A 24,761-nucleotide genomic window follows, 5' to 3' on the forward strand; every position below is an offset into this window, starting at 1 on the left:
AGTTTGGAGTAAAAAAAACATTTTTTTTTTTTTAATTTTTTTTTTTTTTTGGGACTAGTTCCCAGCTAATGGGGGTGGGCGTGAGAGAGCAGTTTCATGAGCTGGCATAATTCCTCACAACTTAAAGCGGGAGCAAAACTTTCAGATTCCTTTTAAAGCCAACCTCGGGTGTTGGCAGTGAAAATGTTCATTCGTGCTCACTGTTGGCTGTTAGTGCGCTAACTGTCGTGTATAAAGTCATCGGCAGTCTCATGGGAGTGACTCCGACATAGTCTCACAACCCTTAAACTCAGATGGTGGGGGGGGAGGGGGTGCATGGGGTCGGAAGCAACAGCGGGTGCTAGAGAAGAGGGAAATGGAGGGTTAGTAGCAGCAGCAGCAAGGTGCATGACTGGGAAAAGACCTAAAAGAATGAAACTTATGGAGGAAGAGAGAATGTGATGCTGTAAAGGAGTGAGGGTGCAAAAGGCACGTGAGGGGGAACGCCGTGCTGGAGCTGCCAACCGGGGGGGGGGGGACGGACGGACGGACGGACACGAGAGCCTGGACAACCTTTTGTTTTGGTATTTTATAACTGCTTCTTGATTATAAGAAACTTTTATTTTTAAAATACAAAAACTTTATTTCTGCAATCTTAAAGGTAAACTTTTAAATGCCCGGTGCGCACCGAAATTAGGATGCGTGTGAAGTCTGGTTCCTGCCTGCCGACCGTATTTTAAAAGGCACCCGTATATGCACGTAAATGCCGCGCGGCGCCAGATCTCAAGTTTTGAAAAGTGGGCGTGGTCTGGGCAAGACGGGGGCGTTTTGGGGCCTGCCCAAGAGATGCGCGCCCGAGGCCCCCTCTGCGTAACTTTTACTTCTGCTCTGGAGGAGGTGTAAGTCATAAAATAAAAGGATCGAGCCGTTTCTGAGGGGTTTAAAGGGTCTGGGAGTGCTGTAGGCTATCAAACCAGGGAGCTTGGAGGACCTTGCTGTTAACTGGGAATGGCGCGAGGGCGCGCCCCTTTTAACATCCCCTGACTGGGGCAGTAGAAGCGGGATGTGCGTGTGCGCGCTGCCAGGCTATCTTACAGTGTGCGTGCGTATACACACCCAAGTTATAAAATATTCCCGTCCGTGGGTGAAAGTTTGAAAGTTACCATCCCTGGATTTTTTTTGGGGGGGTGGTCCCAGTAGTTTCCGCCTGCTCCTTTGGGCTTTCAGCTCAGTCGGGACCAGGGCCGGTCTCTGGAACCAGGAGCCCTCGGTCACTGCTACCCAGGGATATTCTTCCTATTTCTATAACCAGTGCTTGCAGCGATCCGTCCTGGGCCGGGGACCGTGTATTGGGGGGGGGGGGGGCCCTTCCGGAATACTCTCAGTACCTGAATGTAATCGGCTTTCAAGTATCTAAAAATCAGAATGCAAATAAATTAAAAAAAAAAACCAAAACCAAACCTGCTGTCATGGGCCTTGAATCCGGGCCACTGCGTATCCACCGTTGCATTGATGATGGAGGAGACTCTCTCTCTCCCCCTGCCTGGGGATTCTGCAGCAACTTGGGCCCCAGCTCCCGACGAGCCCCCTGGTTGCTGCTTTAATTTAAGGATTTTTTTTTTTTTAATTATTATTTGATATTTATTGAATTTACAATCAATTTAAGCATAAATTTCTTAAATTAATCACAGGTTTATAAAGCCAATTTAGAATTAACAATGTAAGGAAAAGATATATTACCAACAATTCTCAATATATTGACCGAATAATGTACTTAAACAGTACTTCTAAATAATATATACTATTACACTTAATTATCGATCAATTAAATCCATTCATTAAACACATTTTCATCTTTGGGCCTCTGCTGACCCGGGAAGTCTTAAGTCATCAAACTTGGGCCCCAGCTCCTGACGAGCCCCCTGGTTGCTGCTTCAATTTAAGGATTTTTAAGATGGGCAGGGAAAGCTATGTGGGGAGTGAAAGCACTAATGGCCCAAGGGTGTCGCGGCCCTTATGTGTGCCTGCTGGAACGAGATCTTTATGTGTGCGTGCGCTGGAACGAGATCTTTCTTATGTGTGCCTGCTGGAACGAGATCTTCCTTATGTGTGCCTGCTGGAACGAGATCTTCCTTATGTGTGCCTGCTGGAACGAGATCTTCCTTATGTGTGCGAGCTGAAACGAGATCTTCCTTATGTGTGCCTGCTGGAACGAGATCTTTCTTATGTGTGCCTGCTGGAACGAGATCTTTCTTATGTGTGCCTGCTGGAACGAGATCTTTCTTATGTGTGCCTGCTGGAACGAGATCTTCCTTATGTGTGCCTGCTGGAACGAGATCTTTCTTATGTGTGCGTGCGCTGGAACGAGATCTTCCTTATGTGTGCCTGCTGGAACGAGATCTTTCTTATGTGTGCCTGCTGGAACGAGATCTTTCTTATGTGTGCGTGCGCTGGAACGAGATCTTTCTTATGTGTGCGTGCGCTGGAACGAGATCTTTCTTATGTGTGCATGTGCTGGAACGAGATCTTTCTTATGTGTGCATGTGCTGGAACGAGATCTTTCTTATGTGTGCATGTGCTGGAACGAGATCTTCCTTATGTGTGCCTGCTGGAACGAGATCTTCCTTATGTGTGCATGCGCTGGAACGAGATCTTCCTTATGTGTGCGTGCTCTGGAACGAGATCTTTCTTATGTGTGCGTGCGCTGGAACGAGATCTTATGTGTGCATGCGCTGGAACGAGATCTGTCTTATGTGTGCATGCGCTGGAACGAGATCTTATGTGTGCCTGCTGGAACGAGATCTTTCTTATGTGTGCGTGCTCTGGAACGAGATCTTTCTTTCTTGCTACGTCGCTGTGCTTGTTCTGGAATAGTTCATGTCCTTTCATTAACATTTTACCTATTCAGATGGAAGAATTTGTATTTTATTGTGTTAGGAAAGGTTGAAATGGTATTGTAGGACTGCAAATTCAATAGTGGTTTGTTTTTTGTTTTTTTTTGTTTTTTTTTTTTTTTACAGGAGTTTGAATGTCTGGTTATTACATCAGCATTTTCCCAGTGGGGTCAGGTGGCAGGGCATTAACTCCCTCCCTTCCCCCACTCTTTTATAACAGATAGTGGTGCTACTGATCTGAGCCAAAAGGCCAAAACGTCTTCCCCAAGAGCTTGATCTGCTCTACCATCCTCTTTCCGCTGCACGTTGCGTCTCGACAGCAGGGATGTCTGTCTTCTGTGCCTGACGTTTTTAATTTTATATGTCTAAAAAAATACAGTGTAACGGAAATGCTAGGGGGTTGATGAGCAAATATAATTTTCTAAGAATGACTTTGAGGCTCTGGATCAACGTTTTGCAGTCTTTGTCACCTGGGAGTACGATTTGGTATCAAAGGGGAATAATCTGTTTTGGCCCAGAGACTTAAGATGTGAAAATCCCAGGGTTCTCCTCTGAAGCCAGCTGCCCGTAACAGAGAATATTGCTTTGTACGGACTGCTGTCCAGGACCTTGCATAACGCACTGCCCTCACTTTGATTTAATATCAGTAGATGGGGAGTATATAAATATGTATAACTTAGTTTTTCTTATTTTTTACTCTTTACTGCTGGAACCTCTGCCTATAAAGAACATTATAGCACAATATTTGCATATATGAGAAGGCCCTAAAATTAGCATGTATGAGATGTGGCTACAGTTAGGTTGTGGTTAGTGGTGGTTTTGGCGTAGGGGGGCTAACATTGTTAGGCTTAAGTGGAAACCAGTTTCACAAGCAGCTGCTGCTTTCCGTGCATGTGAAATATTTCATCAGACAGCGTTGTGACATGTGCCAAAGCTGTGAGCTCGTACTGTTCACTGTGAGCTCTGTGACTTTCTTCTGCCCTCCGGACATATCCTGGTTAAGAGCTGCAGTGTGTCATTAAGGGAGTCACAGACCCAGGGGTAGGTGGGTTTCTTTTCTCTTTAAACAGAATTTCAACCCTGTATTGTAACCCAAGGGAGAGGTACAGTATAGGGGGTTAAATTCTAAGCACAAAAGAGCAGCAGGATCTGGGGGTGATTGGTCACCTTAAAATCATCAGATACAAACAGGAGGATTAAGTGATGGCAAAAGCCAGAAAGATGCTTGGCTGCATAGGGAGAGGAGTGGTCTGCAGAGAAAGGGAGGTGATATTTATTGCCCCTGTATAGGTCCCTGGTGAGACCTCATTTGCAATACTGTGTACAGTTCTGGAGATTGCACCTTCTAAAGGATATAAACAGGATGGAGTCGGCCCAGAGGGAGGCTACTAAAATGGTCCGTGGTCTTCGTTCTAAAGCATATGGGGGTAAACTTAAAGATCTAAACATGTAACCCCAGAGGAGAAAGGCAAGACAGGGGAGATATGATAGAGACATTAAAATACCTCAGGTTTCCATGTACAGAAGATAGGGGGAAGACTCAGGTGTCTTAGGAAATATTTCTGTACAGAGAATGTAGTGGATGCGTGGAATGGCCTCCCACTGGAGGGATGAACACTCAGGGACTGGTAGGGATTATAAAGCTGGATGGTCAGGTGATCTTTTTTTCTGCCATCATGTTTCTATGTTGAACAGAAACCATCTAATCCCAGTGCATTCGTTTTTTTTTCTTTTCATTTCAGGTATAAAGAAAACTCAGATTTGAGAGCATGCACCTGTTCTTAAACTGTATAATTTAGCAGTGTCTGGTTTTAAAAAGTCATTTCATTGATAGACATAGGCCTTTAATTTGGGGGGGGGGGGGCTGGAGGGGGGAAAGGAACGATGAACAATTGCACAAAGCTTAGTTTTTCTTTGGTACAGAAATTTGCATAGAATAACAAACGGCAGAGCAGCTTTCACAATGCCCAGTGTGTCTGTGTGCTCCGACCTCCAGCTGAGCTAACTTATGTCCCTGTAGGAAATAAAAATGAAGCAACAATTTGTAAGGGCTTAGAGCAGGGGTCAGGAACCTTTTTGGCTGAGAGAGCCATAAACGCCACATATTTTAAAATGTAATTCCATGAGAGCCATACAATATGTTTAAAACTAAATACAAGTAAATGTGTGCATTTTATGTAAGAACACACTTTTAAAGTACAATAAGTCTCTGAAAATATTACACCAGGCCTTAAGACACCAATACATCTCCTATTAGGAAAACGGACCAAGTCAGGCTGCTATAGAGTCCTACACAGAAACTACACGCCAGCAGAAAACCTCACCTGAATCACGTGCTGTCCCTCACCTAACATAGAATAAAGAGACCAAAACGCATAACAAGAAGCATGCAGACAAAACTGAATTGGAAACCGCAACAAGCCAGAGTCTCTGTATGCAGTGCAACAAAGGAAAAAAGAAACATCACCCATCCTTATAAAACAAATCAAGAAATATAAAATCATCAGCAGTAAAACTGTACTAACAAAAAGAACATATTTCGAAACAGCTGATGAGTGGAATATCCAATAATTAAAACTCATATAAAACATTTCCAGATACCAACAAAATATTTCAAAATAGACACAAAGATCCAGTAATGAAAAATAATAAGGATACAAAAATTTTTTTGCTCTGCATACCTGGGAACGTTTGATATCCAGGTGTCCTGAGATTGTTCTGAATTAGCAGGAGGTGGGGTGGTTTGCTTGGAACTTTCTCCTCTCTCAGTCACATACCAGCGCTCTCTCTCACACTGGCTCTCAATGACACACCTATACACACATGCTCTCAGTCACTCACATATACAAATGTTTTTTCTCTCTCACTTATATAGGCTCTTAATTACACATTTACACACATGCTGTCTATCTTTTCACGCTTACACACACACAGGCTTTCAATCACATAAATACATGCTGTCTTTTTCTCTCACACACAGACTCTCATTCACATGCTTACAAACATGTCCTCTCTTTCTCTCATTTACACACAGGCTCTCAATCACATACTCACATGCTCCCTCACCTAAATCAGCTCTCAATCACACACAGACACACATGGTCTCTCTCTCTCATTTAAACACAGGCTCTCAATCACATACTCACATGCTCCCTCACCTAAACCAGCTCTCAATCACACACAGACACACATGGTCTCTCTCTCTCATTTAAACACAGGCTCTCACTCACATGCTCCATCACCTAAACCAGCTGTCAATCAGACACAGACACACATGATCTCTCTCTTACTTATACACACAGGCTCTTAATCATACATACACATGATCTCTCTCACACACAAAGGATCTCAATCATACACACATACTCTTTCAAACAAACAGGTTTTCAATTACAAACTTACACATACAGGTTCCCAATGGTAAACTTACATTCATGCTCTCTCTCTCACAGGCAGGATCTCAATCACAGACATACTCTCTTTCACATATACAGGCTCTCAATCATTCACATACATGCAATCTCTCACTCACACACACAGGATCTCAAACACACATGCTTGCTCGCTCATTCACTCTCTCCCCCCCCCCCCCCCGGGAACTCGCGGCAGCAGCAGCCACCTCCCAACGCTAACCTCCTTCATTTTCAGCCCTCGCGGAGGCGAAGGCGGAGTCCCATCGGCCGCGGTTGAAGATTTTCATTTTCCTCCGAGCCGCGCTGCAGTCTTCTTCCCGTCGGACACTAGCGTGCCTGCGCGGGTCTTCCCGCGCAGGCACCCGATGCTCTCCACTTCCTCTTCCGGGCCGCGGGAAGAAGAGAGCACCGGCGTGCTCTCTTCTTCCCGCGGCCCGCTGACACCCGATGACTCCCGCGCAGGCACCCGGATGACTCCAGTCGGCGTGCTCTCTCCCCCCTCCCCCCCGCGGCCCGGAAGAGGAAGTGGTGAGCATCGGGTGCCTGCGCGGAAGAAGAGACCGTGGTCTCTTCTTCCGCGCAGGCACCCGATGCTCACCACTTCCTCTTCCGGGCCGCGGGGGGGAGGGGGGAGAGCACGCCGGTGCCGCTGACTCCAGCTGTCCTGCCGCGTTCCGCCCGGGCTGACAGCATTTTAAGCCCGGGCGGCGGAGGACCGGGGAGCAGCTGGGTCAGCGGGGAACCACGAAGTATGGCGACACTTGTCTGCGAGCCAGATGCAGCCCTCAAAAGAGCCATATCTGGCTCGCGAGCCATGGGTTCCCGACCCCTGGCTTAGAGCATAAGGGGTGCATAAAAGTGTGAGCTGAGGGGCTTGGTGGCAGATGTTAGAATGAAACTGGAGGCGGTACATGGCAGGGGCCGAAATAGTCCTAGAGGTCGTGGGCTAGTTTGCCTGTAGGACCCTAGGCTGGGAAGGGCATGATGTAGACAGAGAGCCCAAAACGACTTTCCTGTTGCCGCATTGTCATCCAGATTTGTTGTTTTTCCTAGATTGTGCATCTCTTGAAGGAAGAAAATTAAGAGTTTGGACGAACCTGGGCAATGCACCATGTCATCATGTGTTTCCAACAGGCCTACTGCTGAGAGGGCCCTTGGTCAAGATGAACGTTGCAAAGAGACTCCGAAAGAGCCTGACGTCGTGTGCAGCTTCTCTTCACTGAACATTGAGCTGGACATGGAGTCCTTCATTGTGGTCACAGAGTATGACCAAAGCGCGTCTGATGGAGAGGAAGGGCTGGAGATTCAGCACTGCAGGCAGGACACGGGGCCCGATTTCAGTCGACTTACTGAAAGTGGTATGGCTGGAGGCCATCCAGAGGGACCCTCCAAGGAGGTGAAAGAACCAAGAGCCAAACTAAGCATATCCAGCAGAAAGTTGTCCCTTCAGGAGAGGTCTCCGCCCACCCAGTCTCCCAGCAATAGCTTGAGTATGAACGGGCGTTACATTTACCCTTCCCTTCCCTATTCTCCGGTTACTTCCCCGCATTCCTCTCCTCGGCTGCCACGGAGACCAACAGTAGAGTCTCACCGGGTTTCTATTACAGATTTGCAGGTAGGACAAACGTTTGCTGAATGTAGCACAAACCTATACTCCAGCATTCCTGCCAGAATGTCTTTTATTGTGGGTGGTGGGCCTTTGTCTCTGGGCATGGAATGGGAGAAAACCCTTGATACTGTAAAAGGAGCCCCATTAATGTGCCCTCATTTGGCTGTAAAGAGAAATTTTTAATGTGAATTTTTTAACTACTTCTGTTGAGCGTTTGGATTTTATTTATTTATTTTTTTTAACCATCTGGGATCTGGCCTGCCAGAGTGTGGCTAGCGTGGCAATTCATGGTCTCTGTCTGGCTTCCAGGGACTCCTCTCCCAAAATGTTGATTCCCTTAATCTTACTATCTCATGTTTAATCTCGTTACTTTAATTTGCAATGTTTTTTGTTTTGTTTTTTTACCTTCATGTATGGCATTATTAGTTATCTATCTTTCCTCCTCTCTGCCTCTTCCCCTCCTAGTTATCGGGTCCCTCCCTGTCCCAGTTCTCCCCCCCCTATTCTATGTATTTTCATACTTTTAGTTCTGATGTAAACTGATATGATGTTCACACGAATACCGGTATAGAAAAGCTGTTAAATAAATAAAAGAACCCATGGAACAAAGCTGGAAATTAACACCAAATCCTCATGGCGTAGAAGTCTGGCCATGCAATTTGGTTTACAATAGGGCAGGGCCGGTCAAGAGGCAAGTGGTTTATTTTCAAGAGACTGTAAATCCATTTACATAGTTATGGTTTCTTTACCTGTGTAACTCCTTATATTACTTGCACAGCTGTCTGCTAAGCCTCTCTCTGTTTGCCCCAATATCTAGAACAGTTAAGACTACAATTAAGGAAAGGGAGGAGAATAGATTTTCTCTGAAGTTCCGGCTTATTTTTGGAATATTCCCAAAAATAGTGGACTTGTTTATCGAGCTGTCCTCGTTTGCTGTTAAGAGCCCCCAGCCTTTCTCTTTAAGGGGAGATGCCACTGCTATAAAGCTCCTGAGGCCCGGCTCACTGGTTGGATGAGACTTTGACACCCAGGCCTGTGGTATGGGACAGCATTAGCTGTGAGAGGAGAACGAAGGTCTCGTATCTTTCGGTGGCGCTGATGTTTAACTTGATTTCTAAACTCAGAGAGTGACTAATTTTAGCCGAGCGCCTGAAAGCATGAAATCCGTTTTTTACTGAGGCGTTGTTTGTGATACGTGCCAGATGGCCGTGTGCCGCCCCCTCTTGCACCTCTCACGGGGGGAGCAGACTGCGTGCACAGGAAGAAGAAAAGGCAAACGGCCCGCCGATCACGCGAGGCATCCTGAAGTGCCTGCGCCTTCCTCCCTGTGTAAGAGGCATCGTCTCGCTTCTTTGCTGTTGGACCTTTAACATCGCCTGTCCAGTCCCGGCTGAACAGAAGAAGCTGGAATCCGATGTAAATCGTCTACCAGTGCCAACCTCCAACAGAGCAGGAAGGAATGTTTGTTCCCAGACCCCATGGATAGAATGGATTTCCTGTTGCTAAACCATTTTCACCTGTCACAATGCATTCTACTGGGTGATGCTAAACGTGTTAATTGCAGACGAATCCCTCTCCCCCCTCTAACTTCAGTCAATAGTTTCAAACTGTGATATGTCCACAACATAAAGTAGATATTGACAGAGAAGGAGCACTGACTCGCCCAGCAAGTGAAGGCATTTTTAGATCAACTAATAATACATTATAATTTTACAGAGCAGCATAAATATAAACCTGCCGAGCAGATAGAAAACCAGTCCCCCGTGGGTACCATTCAAAGCCAAGTCTCTATCTGGAGGAAGGCTACACGGTCAGATGGCTCCGTTTCTTGCTGTTCCAGCACTAGTTCACAGCGAGTTACAATAACATAAAATCAGAGATGTTAGGACGATTACAGAAAAAGTACAGACAGGCCCTGCACAGTGTGCAACGTCCAAAAAGCATAGCACGTAAAGTTTTATAAGCCCAGGAACTGATGCAGCCACTCTGGGACCGACTCTCAGGCTTAGCTTACATGAGTGCAAGGCAACCGTGCTGGAGGGGAGGGGACGGCTGGTTACAGTCGCATCGAAGATACCTCCAAACGGCTCCCGGGAATGGATTCTACTGGCCCAGTGTTTACATCGGCGAGCTCTGCTTGACCTGCTTTTTCTGGTTCCTGTGGAAGTCTTCTGTAGAAAATGTAAAGGGAGATCGGTGCCCTTTAACCCGAGGTGGAGGTTTCTCAGGAACCTGCGAGGGGGGGGGGGGGGCATTATGGTGAGCTCTGCAACCTCTCTCTCCCTCCTGTGATGGGAGATGGCCAGCTGTACCCACGCGGTACGCCGCCCGCTAACACGACTGCGGGGACCACCACGGGAAAGCCAACCCCAACTTTTGGGAGAATCCCTGCAGAGTCTTTCACCCGGGTTCTCGTCCCATGGAAATTGGAGGTGCCCGTCCCGATGAAAGACTCTGCAGGGATCCTCCAACGGTTGTAGCCGGTTATCTGCTTCTCTGCACTTCTCTTAGCAGGTCAATGGATTTTGAGAATATTTGAATGTGTGGGGGGGGGTTTGTTTTTTTTTTTAAGTTTTCTTAAAAATGATTTTAAATAGTTCATGTGTAGTCCAGCTGTTAAGATTATACAACCTTCTAAAGCCTTGCATTAGGTGGCTGGTTATACCTTGTGCATGAAGGCTTTGAAAATCTCCAGCACACACTTGCACTATTATCATATCTTTTGGAAGCCAGTTTTTTTGCTAAGTCTGTGTTGACGTTTATTGACTTTTCTTCACCTATGTGGGGTGTCCTGCACTTGAGAGGACAGTTTTTTTTCCCAGTGGCTGAATAGCTGTGGATCTTTAACTTTGCCCAGGGCTTGGCGTGCTGTGATGCAGAGGGGAGCCAGCTTTGGGTACACACCGAGGTGACGTGCTCAGGGAACAGCTCCCAATAGCACGCCAATGCCGCCGGTTTCGCTAGTGGCTGCAGGGGGGTCCTGTGGAAGGCAGCTAAGAGCACCCAAGGAGGAAGTCGTTTTACAAATGTCGCTTAGTTAGTTTAAGCTGCCAAGTGCTGTTATCATAACATCATGAAGCATCTTTGGCCACAGTGTCAGTAAATCTATACTGTCTGCAGCAGCTGTGTAAAATATGTGGTCACTTATTCATGCTGCTGGTTCCTTTTAAAATAGTTTTTTATTGTATTTTCTAGGACTGTGTGCAGCTTAACCAATACAAGCTTAAAGATGAAATTGGAAAGGTAAATATTGTGCCATGTATTACTGCGGCCCTGGCAGAAGGTATAGACGAACCTAATGCACAGAGGGCAGGGCATTATTCACAGCCGTGCGTCGAGTGCTGCCCACCCTCCAAGCTGGTAAATATTGTTCAGCTATGCGCGCAGTCTTGCCGGCATGGCTCGGAAGGGTTCCCGATGTCGGGGGAGGGGACAGGCCTAGTCTGGATTTTCAAAATTCTGTGCTTTGCAGGAGCAAACTTCTACAAGTGCCCCCTACTCCGGGGCAGTAATTGAAGCTCAGGTGCCTACATAGCTTTGCTTGGATTATTCATACAAACCCTGCAGGTTAACTACCCCTGGGGTATGCTCCAATTATTGCCTCCAGAGCACTGCTTTTGATGTGAAATGGAAAAGCAAGCTATTAAATTTGAGTGAATAATTCAAAATAAGTGCTACTTATGACCGTCCCATCCAGCCTGCCCGCACGGAGGATGTGTCCCAGCTGCATTCTTTAGAGCATGGCCACCTGGAAGATATCACGCCTCATCCAAGGCCCTCTTGTTGTCTTCCTCCACGTCTTGGGTAGATGGCGAATAAAAGATCCCCACACTCAGCACCCCTAATCCCAAAGCTTTGTAGGAATCTAAAATAGCTGTGAATACTGTTGTGGCTGTTGCCTGAAAAGCTGGCCTCCAAGGTCCCCAGCCTGCTGCACTGACTTGGACAATCGTTAAGGAATTGTACCTTTTTTATTTTTTATTACATATTTATGATTGGTCGTCATGACTGCACATCCTACTACATTTCTCTATCTAGCAGTCTGGACCCCACTCTCATGGTTCATTGTGACACATTCTACACAGTCTGGGGCAGTTCAAAACCGCCTGCCAGACCAGACCCCGGCTGCAGTGGCCCTCTTAGCCCCAGATGACTCCCTCACTTGTAACCTGCTACAGCCAAGGAACTGTCTTTGCATTTAGCTGTGGGACAAAGTGTATTTTTTTTGCTAGTAACTCATTGCGTAGCCTGTTTAAGAATGCAGTGCATCCCCTGTACTATACCCAGCAATGTCTTTCTGCAGGGCTCCTATGGCGTGGTGAAGCTGGCCTACAACGAAGATGACAGCACCTACTATGTGAGCAGGTCTTTCGTTTAAACTTCTGGGTGGCAGATAGCCCACAGCTTTCCCTTGTGTTGAAAGCAGTTCCTTTCCAAAAACTGCTGTGCCCATATTTCTGCTGCTTGCAATGAGTTATTTGGAGTTTGAGGTTATTGGGGGGGGGGTTTGCAGAGTCGCACAGTATGCATACGCTCGCTTCCGTTTTTATGTCCTGTAAGTAATGCAGGTACACACCGCATGATGGGTGGTCTGGGGGGGGGGGCGGCATTGCCCTGTGAGACGGGGCATGTCTCAGGACGTGCGTTAAAGGCTCGTCTCTGCCGTTAACTCTCTGTGAGCTAGGGCCAGTCGCTCTGATCGCCTCCTGCCTCCGGGACCCAGCTGGAAACAAAGGTGGCTGTCTTCTAATCCTGCATGTCCCGGCCAATATTTATTGTCCCGGCCATGGGTCAGCAGAAAGTACCCTGGCATCACGAGGGTGGTGGTGGTGGTGATGCCGATAATGCAACTCTTGTTTGTCTCATCTCACAGGCAATGAAAGTGCTTTCCAAGAAGAAGCTGATGAGGCAAGCAGGGTTTCCACGTAAGTGACTTCCCGAGCTTGCAAGGCTGGCTGGGGCTAGCGGCACAGTAAACGCAACGACAGCAAAGCTGTTTTGCAAATGCATAGATGTTTTAGCTTGCCTGTATGAAAAGCTTTTTTTTTTTTTTTTTTATTGTTATTTCTAATGTTTGACTATACTTAATCCAGCCCCAGGTATTGCTGTCCCGTGTCGTGCTCTGCTCCCAGTAAACACAGATGGACTTGGAGCACGTGAATTGTTGAGGGAAAGGAGGTGGGAGGGAGGATGTTTACTTGTGACTTCAGGCATGAAGAGAGAGGATTACGGTTGAGTTTAAATATCACATGACCAACCATCAGTCTTTATCGGTGTCGGATTGGCTTTCTGCCATCTATAGAACATCTGTGCCCTTTGGAAGCCTTGGCTCCTGAGTTGCAGGCACTTCCCTGTGTCCCTGGTCCGAGGGTTTCCGTCCTCCTGTTGCCAGGAAGATTAGTGCCCAAAACTTCAGCTGGATGTTGGAACTCTAGGGCATAGGAGCAGACTTGTAGAAAATGATTGGAAGGTGCTGAACTCAACCCAAATTACAGCGCTCCCAGGAAAAAAAAGACTGTGGGACATCAGCGACTGGCCAGCTGGCACTTAAAATGCCCAGGGAGACGGGAGCACATCCATCCTGCCCTCTCCCGTGACCCTGCAGCACAGAGTTCTCAGGTCCCGATCCATGGGGGTGGTGCTCAGGCACCCACAGAGCTCATGGGCGAAATGTCCCCAAAACGGGTCAGTTCTTGCTCACGCCACGACAGGCATGAACTTCGCTCGGGGGAAGGGCTCGATAAATGCTGACTCTTTTTAACTCCGACTGCAAAAGATTCTAGGTTATTCAGTTTCGATTTAGCACACGTAAAACCCTGAAATAGGATGGGAGATGTGACTGTCTGGCTTTCCAGCTTTGAACTGTACGCGATGAGGATTTTTCCGTACGTCGGGGGTTCTCTGCGAGAGCCATAGGCAGCTCTGGTTTTCATGACATCCACAACAAATATTCATGGGACCCATTTGTGTGTGGCCTAAGAAGGCAGCTAATCCGCATAGCCTGGTTCCCCTGAAAACCAGACCTGTTTGTGGCCCTCGGGGGCCACAATTTAAAAGCCCTTGCCATGGACCCGGGTGAGTTCCTAAAGAGATTCCCAAGGGGGAAGATGTTGAGTTCATCTGGTTTGTTTAGTCATTGTAAGCCTATTGCTTCAGATGAAGGGGTTTTTGTATATTCTGCTCCGCTCTTCTCCGGGATCATCCCGGTTAATCTTCTGTAGTGCTGCGCTGTGCCACAAACAGAAAAAGCTTCAGTGGCTGCATAACAGAAACAGAAAAATGATATAACCCTCCTCTCTGCTCCTGGCAGCTTTGACTCGTGTGGTCCTACTGCCTTTTGTTCTGAGGATAAGTTTGTTTTGATCTGGCCTCTCTTTGCTTGTTCCCATGGTTGAATTCGCTGTTCACCTTTTACGCCGTCGTCTGTTTTTTTTTGTTTGTTTTTTTTTTTAAACAGGTCGACCGCCGCCTCGAGGTGCCAAAGCAGTGGCGGAAGGTGGTTTACAGCTCAAAGGACCCATTGACCGGGTGTACCAAGAAATCGCCATTTTAAAGAAGCTGGATCACCCCAATGTCGTGAAGCTGGTTGAGGTGAGACCGGGTCCAGCATTTTTTAACTTTTTTGTTACTGGCTCCTGTTTGCACAGGAGCTCTTAAAGCGGGTATGGAAAGGTGGCTCCGTGCTCTGACAACGCTACAGCGAGGTCTGTGTTCCAGGTGCTGGCTGGCTAGCAAAGTTTAGACTGATTAACTTGCCCCCGACCTAGCCGCATACAAAGTTATCCAGCCATCTCCAGCAAGGCGGGGTTTTCAGGTCTCGCCATTTGTTCAGCTAAGTCCAAACTTATTTGGGCAAGTGGCACTGAATATCGGCCTCTGAGCTTCTCCCCCCGCCCCCCCCCCCCAAACAAAAATCCCTTGCCAGCTGTTTCTGGAATGATCATTTCTGTTTGAGTGCCATCTGTGTACTTGTCACTGTACAGCCTATGATGGTGCCCAGGGAGGCTCAGTGACTGCTTCAAGGTTATGTAGTAAATGGTGGAGAGAGAACTTGAACTGAGGGGTCGCAAGGTTGGGAAGCCTCTACCATGAGCCCTGGCCAGCCCGGGAAGTTACTGGTTTGTTTCGTTTATAGACTGCTTTACTTGAACAAAGTTTAAACCAAAGCGATTACATTAAAAAAAAAAAAAATGTATAAATAGCTACGTAGTACAGTTGCATTGTGGCAGGGAATGAATTTTTTGGTCCAGTTCAAGAAAAGTTACTTTTCCAAGGGAGGAAGGGTTAGTAACTCCACAGCTGCTAGTTGTGTCCTGAGAGCAGAAAAATTTTTGGCATCGTCCCCTCCCAGAGGTTGTGAGAGCTGCTCCAGCCAAGCTGGGAACGGGCCCTGGAGCTGAGCACTGTGCCGCTGCTCTTCTGTGCAGGAGAGTAACTGGGACACCTTTCAGCAGCAGGACCCGCATCAGTTTCCTAGGAAACATGCAAACTGGAGCTGAGGGATGCAAAACAGGAAGGAGCTCAATCAGCTTAGCTTGACTTTTGAAGGGGCGAGGTGGAGGATAAGCCGCAGTGCCCGGTGTCAGATTTGACAACAGGATCTGTAACTGCTCATGTCCCAGCTTTTCCCGCTGGTGGCTATAGCCGAGCGATTCTCGAAAGCTTTTGCCCGTGCAAAATGGCTGCCCTCAAACGTGGCGAAAGGCACATGCAGGCTCTTAGCCACGGGAAAACAGCTGTTCCTTCCTCGACTCAACATGCCCACAGGAAGACTGTGCACATGCGTGGGTGGGGTTTTTTTTTTTTTGTTTTTTTAAAGATTTTCAGATGTTCTGATGCTACGCGTCCCCCACCGCACTGGCCACGTAAACAAGCAGGCACAGAAGAAAATACTTCTAGCCCACGAGCTTTGCATTTGCTCATCTTCAAAGAGAAACGCTGGTAGTTTTCCTTTAGAGACGAGCGTAAACTGTGTGTGACAAGCACCCAGGCGGTTTTTAGCTACGCGAGCTATTTTGCAAATTGCCCTGCCAGGATTAGCAGAGCATAAAGCCCTGCTTCAGCTTTTGCTCCTGGCCCTCTACGAGGAGCTGCCGCTGCTGATCTAGCCCTGTGATATGGGGCAAGCAAAGGATTGGGTCTGTTCTGTTGCTTGGGAACGTGGAGGGCTCCGGGTCCGGTTTTTTAGAGCTTGCCAAACCACAGTAGCGTAAGCAAGTTACCTCCTGCGGACGCGTGCCCAGCTGCACCCGTGGAAGGGACTCCTGGGCTCACGTGAGGCCAGATCCTTGGGGCAGCCACTCGGGCATTTTTTTTTTTCCTTTTATAGTTGGTACTTATGATCGTGAATTTGAAGAGATTTTTTTTTAGGGTTATTACTCTTTTTGTGATGCTGCTTTTAGTGTTTTATTTACAAATGAGTGTTAACTGAGAAGGCAAGCTTCAAAAGCCATTTTACCGGGGTAAAGGTACAGGCGGACTTTGCATCAAAATGCTCAATTTTGAAATTTGGCCGCCTCTCGTTTTAGATTTTTGATGTACTGTCTACATTAACCTCCTAGGCATTATACAGTCACCTCCTAGAAATCCCGCATAACGCTCCCCACAATACGATCAATTAACCCTAATCACGAAATCATAACCCTTGTATCCTACCCCCATCAGAAGCCGTCAGGCACCCAATCTGTCTCACCAGTCCATTCCTCCCCAAAGCTGCTGCAGGATTTATGGATATTACATTTTGTTATGCCACCTTGTTTTCTGTTGCTGTGTTATGTTCATGCTTAGGTGAGTAACGTGTCCTCATCAGTGCTGCAGGGATAAGCAAAGAATCCATGTGGAAGATTAAAAACACGTTTTTGTTTTTTGTTTTTTTTTTTGTTTTACCAGGTGTTAGATGACCCCAGTGAAGACCATCTGTACATGGGTACGTAAGCCAGAAATTCTCAAACCCCGAGTTGCGTGGATGCTTTCTATCTTTTTTTAAATCGGATCAGAAAAGTAAAGATGTGTAACCATGCTGCTGACTGTGTTTTTCCTGTGCTGTGTCATAACAGTAGGTTGTGTAGCAATGCCAGGACTGCGCTGAGATCCCCGTTGGCCGAAGCAGTGTTGTAGGATTTGTAGTGGTGAGGGGCACAGGCTGCTGGTCAGAACTGACAAGGAGAGCAAACAGGCCCACAACCCACCCTAGTACAAAGCGCTGAAAGTGCCCATGGTGAACCCTGTTCAGCCTGATCTACAGACCAGCCTAGTACTTTCCTGTTTGGTCAGGGAGCATAATACAAAGAGAGAAAGTCGCTCTCTCAACCCCCTAATGGCAGAGAGCAAACAAATATTGAATGCCTTGCAAAAAAGAAACCTTTTATAATAACGTCCCTAATTTGGATGATCATTTCCCATCCGGTGAAGTTCATAGCAGGTGATTCCCTTGAGTGGCATGAGGTAGTCTGTCTGTCTTTCTACGGTGGTCTAGCAGATTTTCATGCTGAATCTCAGGTGATAAAGATGTATGCTACGATCCCTTCACAAAAGATAGGCGAGTTTCCCCTCCAGCAGTCTGTGCAAGCTGGATTTATCATTACCTGGCCAAGCTAAGGAATAGTGACTGTGTGCCTGAGTTAAGGTAATCCTGGTATGAAGTATTTGCTTTAAATCTGTTTATCATTGTTTTAGAAACTGTACTGAAAAATTAAATGTCACTTTAATCAACATGAAGCTTCAGCAGATAATTTAATCCTCTTTTTTTTTTTTTTGTACTGCAGTGTTCGAATTGGTAAAACAAGGGTAAGTCTTTAGACATGTAGTTCAGAAAATAATAAAATCTGAAGGTCACTATGTTTGCAAAATAGCTGAGAAAAAAAATGAAGCATTGTGGCTTGCCGGATGACATCACATGGTGGTGTGTGTGCCTGTCTTAGTGCCTGGGCACGGACCGATGGCAGAGCGGGTTTAGCACCCACTGATGACATCACATTGTGTTCTAACTCTGCTGAGATTTCATCTGAGTTGGTTGAATATACAGTGAAAAGGATTAAAAATTAAACATTTTTAAAAAGCAAAATTTTGGCCAGGAACAATTTGTAAGTGAGCTTGCACTCCACAGTGGATAGTGAACAAACTGATCCACGTCTGGATTGTGCAATAAACTCCTTTAAAGCATATTTATTCTTTCTCTCTCTTTCTTTCTCTCTCTCTCTCTCTTTTCTCTCAGCAGTAAATAGCAGAGATCAGTAGTGCTACCAGAAGACCCTTTAATACTTACTATAGTAATGCATTTCTAGACTGTCCTTCCAGTTCTAGCACAGGATGTTTCAGGTACAATGAATTCCTTCCCCAAAGAGCTTACAATTTAAGTGGCTACCTGAGGTAGCGACTTGTCGGTGGGAGAAGCAGGAATAGAACCTTGGTCCTCTCCCTATTGCTGTAACCACCGGGCCAACTCCTTCCCTATACAAGTTAGATCCACCCAAAATATGTTTGGGGTAACAACAACTGCTCACCACAGTACTCCGTGTCAGGAGTAGGCAGCTTCTGGGCATGAAGGAGATAAACAAGAAACAAATATTTTCCTCCTCCTTAAAGCAGGATAAAGTCTTGCCTACAGGATGTTAGCATGTGCTTTCAGCAACTCGCGTGTGCACTTTACTCCAGTGCAAACTGAGCTTTTAAAGGGGCAGAGGCACCCATGCATGCACTGCTGTAATTCCTAGCTCTTATGATGGGGATGTGCATGAGGTTTCGAGATGATGTAAATCTGAAGAAAGGGCCTGTATGGTCTTGAAAGCGCTCCTTCAGTATCCTCCTTGGCTAATTACGTTAGTCCTGTAACTGTTATCACGACCCAGCGGGGGGGAGGGGGAGTCCCAGATTCCCACTTGGAATTTTTTATTTTTTTTTTATTTAAAAATTCGATACAGAGCCAGCCTGGTGACAGGCAGCACCATGTGGAAGACGTGGGTTTGATTCCTGGGCCCAGGCTATAAATGTAGACCCCTAGCATTGTGGCTTAGTAGAGGCCAGTTCCAACTGAGCTGGAAGATCAATCAATAAAACTTGTATTTAATGAAAAGTATAGATAAAGGTTGAAGTTCCTATAAAACGGGATTTTTCTTTTTTTCATCTGGCAGTTTCCTCCTTTGAGTTTCCAGCTCGGTGGGAGCGGACGCTGGAGTCTGGTGCCATGAGCTTCGTTCACAACTCCACGGGGATTTTCCCCTCCCGTATTTACATCAGCCCAGTCGGTGCCAGTTTTTTTTTCCAGCAGGAGTCACGCCCCAGGGCTCCTTCCAGAAGCCTGCGCTCATGGGCCCTGAGCCTGGCTACCAGCTATCACCCATGGGCAATGACCATGAACAGCGCCTCTGCAGCACCCTTGGCACTGGCTGACCCGGGGAGCAGAAAATGGAATTCCAGAAAACGGGGCATAACTGTTTTTTGAATTTTCTAAGGAAATCACAGTGGTGCATTTGAAAGGAAATAACATGAATCGTGCCTTTGCATGCTTAGGAAGCAGCACGACTCTCCTGGGTGCCAAGCTGTGGGGGGGTGGGGTGCCAGTCTGTGACTCTGCGAGCACAAGCACCCGAAAGGGAAGGTGGTGGTGGGGAGAGTTGCCGAAAGCATCTCTTGCCCATTGACCGCCCTGTGAAGAAGCTCCCTTTTTTTTTTTTTTTGCATTAATCAGGCTCTATCTGCTTGCTCTGGAGGTTATGTATATTATCTGCTCAGAACAGTTGTCATGACTACAAGTCATAGTCAGGAAGACATCTTGAGACTTATCTAATCTTAATATCAGTTACTTTGAAATCTAGCGATTGTCAGATTACCTTCCTTCCTTCATTGTTAGAAGCAGACATGCAGAACTTGTCAGTTTTCAGTAGAACATGTCGGTCTAAATCTTTTCCATAAGCTTTTCTGCTTACAGAGGACCATTTTGAACGCCATTTTACATGGGTATGAAGCAGCTTTTTTTTTTTTTTTATCTGCGGAAATAGCTCTTAGGAAAATTGCTGTCCCTCGATGCAGCTAAGTCTATGCTTCGTCTTAGCCATGTTGAGGAGGAGCTCTCAGGAGCATGTTCTGGTCAGGGAGGGAGACATCCAGGCATTAATGACACGTTCAAATGCACAGGTGGCCGTTTCCATTCAGAAAGCGTTTGTGTACTTTTGCTTTAAAACTTGGAGCAAGCTTGGTGGGTAAACAGTGCATGCGGACTTTGCCCCAGGTTTTCAGATGCTTTCCAAATAGCAGAATTATCCTATAACCAAGGGGTAATCAGGCTCTGGGTCAGAATTCATTATGGACCGGATTTTAAATCCCGGGCCTTGCACGCACCGGGCCAGTTTTCAAAGGGCCCGGCCACGCGTGTAAACCCCCGGGGGCATGGCTAGGGGCAGGGTGCCAGCACGCACAACTTGCTCCTGCTCAGGAGCAAAAGGTAGGATAAAGACCTTGGGGGGGGGGGATTTAGGGAAGGGGAAGGGAGGTTAGGCTAGGGAACTGGGGAAGGCCCCGCTGCATCACCGCGCAAATTTGCAAAATGATTTCCCCCCCCCCCCCCCCCCCCCCCCGCACATGCCTATCTGGCATTTTATAACATGCCATCGCGCGTCCACGTGTGCGTGCTAGGTAGTGTGTGCTCATGGATGTGCGCGCGCGCAATGTTTTAAAATCTACCGCAATGTACGTTTTATATAGTAACAAGAATGAAAGAAGCGAGCTGGGTGCTTTTTCATGTGCTTAGCTCTGCACTATTTTACGTGGTCAGAAACTGGAACCTTGTACTTGAATCATCTGTCTCTTGCATCTTTGACCTAATGAAATGCCCTTGTTGACCGAATACTTAAATTTGAATTGGAACGTTTGATAAACGTATGAGTTTAAGAGGAGCGAGGCAGGAGGCAGGCATGGGGACTTCTGTTCAGAATGTAGGGCGGTTTCTTATCCAGCCACTTAACCATGTCAGACCCATGCAGGGCAGGATTTAAAAATATGGACCCTGTAAGGAGAAGACAAAGGCGAAGAAGGTGTTTCCGGGAGACCGGATGGGGCCCTTAGAGATTGGCGAGCAGCAGGGGATGGGGGAGGCCCTGTCTCTGGGCATCATGGACCCAAGAGCAGTGATGCGCCAGCACCCATTTCATATCAAGAGGCTCTCGCTTGCTCAGCTGCACCTAATGTGAATCTCTTCATTGTCCTACGGTCATTTAATGTATGCTCCCTGAAACATAACTTCAACATATCATCGTTCAAGAGGATTCCAAGCAAGGACTTCTGCCCACATAGTGGAGGACTTTGCTGACATTGCTGCTGCCACCCAAAATAACTGATCACCCTAGTTTTGTTTAGATGTAAAATGTATTGTCCAACCAGTAAAACCAGATACCGGGAATGGCTGTAGAATGGAGTCCCACATGAAGGATGTTCTTGGGCCTCTCTGGTTAAGTACCTAAAATATTCACTCTAGGACCTTCATTAACTAGGAATAGTTTTATATGAAGCACATGTAAGTGTGTGTAAGACGATGACAGAGAGCATCTTTGCAAAATGAGGATTAAAAAAAAAATATATATATATATATATATATATATTCCATATGTTCTAATGTTTGTAGCCCTGTGATGGAAATCCCAACCAATAGTCCCTTAACGGAAGATCGAGCCCGATTCTACTTCCAGGACCTGATCAAAGGCATCGAATACCGTGAGTTGTAGTAAATCTCTTTTTTTTTTTTTCCCCCCCACCTCTCAGTTTTTACAAGGAGCCTGATTTGACGTGTGTCCTAGCAGGGCAGATGGTTTGCAAATTCTGAGATGTTCTCAGGCTGGTAGAAGGTGGTGTAATATGGCCAGAAGCTATTCGCTAGGTTAACTGTGACCACCACTTGCAAGTCAGCTTGCGGGAGCACAGGGGAAGCGTGCAACGTCCGTCGCTGTATCGTATCGCTGTTCTGCATTTCTAGGAGCTATGTTGGGGGAAGGGGGTGGCTGTTTTTTTCCCCACCCAAACTACACTCTTAGGTTTGAAAATGCAAACTGACGGGGTGGGGGGGGGGGGGGTGCAGTTTCAGACCAGCGATTTTTTTTTTATTTTTTTTTTACATGAGGAAAATACTTCCTTTTGAAAATTTCCCCACATGAGAGTAATTTTCAAAGTCCTTTCTGCAGGTAAAATGGCATTTTAACCATTGACATGGCCGTATGATAACACAGCCTGCCTGATATGCGGATAAGCGTGCGTGCATTTTAAGTTGCCGTGGTGAGCAGAAGCGGTTCCCAGGATTTGCATTTATGCCACTGCTTTGCGTTTTCAAAAGTCTGCCTAGAACTTTTCGGGGGGGGGGGGGATCTTGTGCGCACGAATCAGCAGCGCGTATAATTGTACGCGCGAATTGGCAGCGCGTATAATTTTGTGTGCGGGTGGAATCGCTGTGGTATTTTTCAAAGGGAGGCTGTGCGCATGCTTTCCCTATTGAAAAGCTTGCCCCCGTTTGGAAGACGCCTGCGGGCTGTTACAAAATCAGCCCCCCCCCCATATGTGAATCTGACCATTCTCATCAACAAACTAAACCCACGACGTTTCTCTGCTGGAAGTGGTCTTGCTTCTGCCTGTGAGTCACCTCCCTGCTCTTAATGCCCAGGCCCACATCCTGTGGGTCTTACTGCTCGTGACAGATCAGTCCATCTGTGGACTGCAGACAAACTCCCAGGACTTGCACAGAATCCCAAGAATAAGGGATGCAAAAGAACTCAATCGGACAGATAGAAATGTCTCGTCAACCGTACAAGCGACTGATTTAAAAGAGACCAATTCTTTACACCTACGGAAGTCCAGTGGCAGAGGTGCAGTTTCCACCTTCTTCCCTAATACGTAAACTAAATCAAATGACTCCATCTGAAAAGTTGTTCTGAGATGTGGAAGTGGGCCTGTGGCTCATTGTGGTTCATTTTTCCGTTGCAGTGCATTACCAGAAGATAATACACCGGGATATTAAGCCCTCCAATCTCTTGGTTGGTGAGGATGGGCACGTCAAAATTGCCGACTTCGGTGTGAGTAACCAGTTTGAAGGCACCGACGCCTTTTTAACGAACACTGTTGGCACGCCCGCGTTTATGGCTCCAGAGACCCTCTCTGAAATCAGGAAAATATTTTCTGGAAAGGTATCATTCTGATTTTACTGTCTTCCACTTAATGTTTTAAGTTTGATAGAATAATGTTGGGCTCTGTGTGTGTGTTTTGACCCAACAATTGTCTCCTGTTTGTGCTTCCAGTTCTAGTCAGAGCCACAGCAGGGATTTGGCAACATGGGTTTCCATTCATGGCCACACAGACAGACAGACACGCACAGACAGACAGACACACTACCTAGTTTGCTCCTTCTAGCAATGCTCCTAGGCCAGGGGTCATGCACTAGGTGTCACCCTTGGTCAATGAAGATGACACCATCTTCACAGGGGGGGGGGGGGGCTGAAAACAGTACCTCTGCCAATTTGGGAATCCTCAAGGATCTTCTGTATAGCAGCACTTGCCCCCAGGCCAGCCCTCATGTTAGCAGTATCTGACGGTGTGACTAGGGCATGAATGTTTAGCTCAGATCTCCTAGTCTAGTGCATGTCATAAATAATCAAAAAGTAAGTTTTGAAGAACTGGTGAATGAACTGGTCCCTTGACCTCTGGCTGTTGCACTTTACCTGCTGTGGGGCCTGGTAGAGGGTTTGGGTGTGCTGCACATGGCCCAGTGACGGAGGAACGATGCCTACAGCTGCTGTGGCAGCCCTGACCATCCAACAGGGCAGCACTGAGTGCAGGTCTCAGAGGGGGATGTCCTTGAGGATAGCAAAGGTATGTGGAGTCATCCCAGCTTGCCATGTGAGGTGGGAGGGAAGGGAGAAATATGTGAATGCAGGCGAGAGAAGAGATTTGACAGACTTCTTGCTTTCTTTTTTGTCTTTGGCGGAAGGCTTTGGATGTGTGGGCGATCGGTATCACTCTGCACTGTTTTGTGTTTGGACAGGTAATGAAATTCTTTCCCTGTGTGGTGTGTCTTCTGCATGCTATAGACTAAATGTAGGAATGAAAATGGCTATGTATCTGAAGTCCTGCTCTTTTGATACCTTCGTGCACTGCATACGTCTCATAACGGTATGGAAAGAGATGTGTTGCTGGGCGGTAGAACTGCACATGGCCCTCTTTATCTGTTGGAAATGTTACTGTTAAGACACCACTGGTTTTCTATAATCCCAGATTTAAGGAGCAGGCCTGTCCGTTTCCTGGCAGAGTCTGGTAGTGGCCATCTTGGCAAGAGTCTCAGCTTATCTGAGTCTCATTGATTGGCTCGCACCAAAGGACACCACCTGGTCTGCATGGACCAATCCCCTCTCAGTCCAAGTGAGGGAATGTTTGGGCCATGCAGACAGAGCTGAGATTCTCGCTTAAATCCAATGCTGCGAAGTGCCTCACCAGCTGTGTAATCTTGTCTTGCTCATGGCATAAAAATCAGGAAACCCTCTTAAAGTGTGTTCGTTTTTTTTTTGGTTTTTTTTCATTACTTAGTGCCCTTTTATGGATGAGAGGATTTTAAGTTTACATAATAAAATTAAGAGCCAATCCTTGGAGTTCCCAGACCAGTAAGTATATGTACTTTTACTTTTTTTGTGTCTCTGTATTTTTCTTTTATTGTTTGAGTGCTGGATACTGTGCAGGCACTGGTTTTCCATGTTCCCAAGAGTCGAAGCATGCATGAAACAGATTTAACTCTGCCCATGGCGTCAGACGTGAGCAGCATGGTCTTTTCCTAACTTGGCCCTGAAATCAAGAACCAGTTTGTTTGGGACAGTTTTCTGGCAATAACATATCATGTAATCT

General features: G+C 46.8%; 1 protein-coding gene across 1 annotated transcript in view; it reads left to right on the forward strand.

Annotated features, from left to right (window-relative positions):
- CAMKK2 (calcium/calmodulin dependent protein kinase kinase 2) overlaps positions 1–24,761 on the forward strand; it is a 62,060-nt gene that overhangs the window by 22,025 nt on the left and 15,274 nt on the right. Inside the window, exons 2-12 of the mRNA XM_029570907.1 lie at positions 7,340–7,901; positions 11,091–11,138; positions 12,199–12,252; positions 12,769–12,820; positions 14,353–14,486; positions 16,785–16,821; positions 17,660–17,681; positions 21,511–21,599; positions 22,857–23,056; positions 23,857–23,910; positions 24,450–24,523. Of these exons, the coding sequence (XP_029426767.1) occupies positions 7,398–7,901; positions 11,091–11,138; positions 12,199–12,252; positions 12,769–12,820; positions 14,353–14,486; positions 16,785–16,821; positions 17,660–17,681; positions 21,511–21,599; positions 22,857–23,056; positions 23,857–23,910; positions 24,450–24,523 (1,268 nt within the window). The 5' untranslated portion in view covers positions 7,340–7,397. The remainder of the gene's footprint in view (positions 1–7,339; positions 7,902–11,090; positions 11,139–12,198; positions 12,253–12,768; positions 12,821–14,352; positions 14,487–16,784; positions 16,822–17,659; positions 17,682–21,510; positions 21,600–22,856; positions 23,057–23,856; positions 23,911–24,449; positions 24,524–24,761) is intronic.

Source organism: Rhinatrema bivittatum, chromosome 11, assembly GCF_901001135.1.
Source record: "Rhinatrema bivittatum chromosome 11, aRhiBiv1.1, whole genome shotgun sequence".
Lineage (NCBI taxonomy): Eukaryota > Metazoa > Chordata > Amphibia > Gymnophiona > Rhinatrematidae > Rhinatrema > Rhinatrema bivittatum.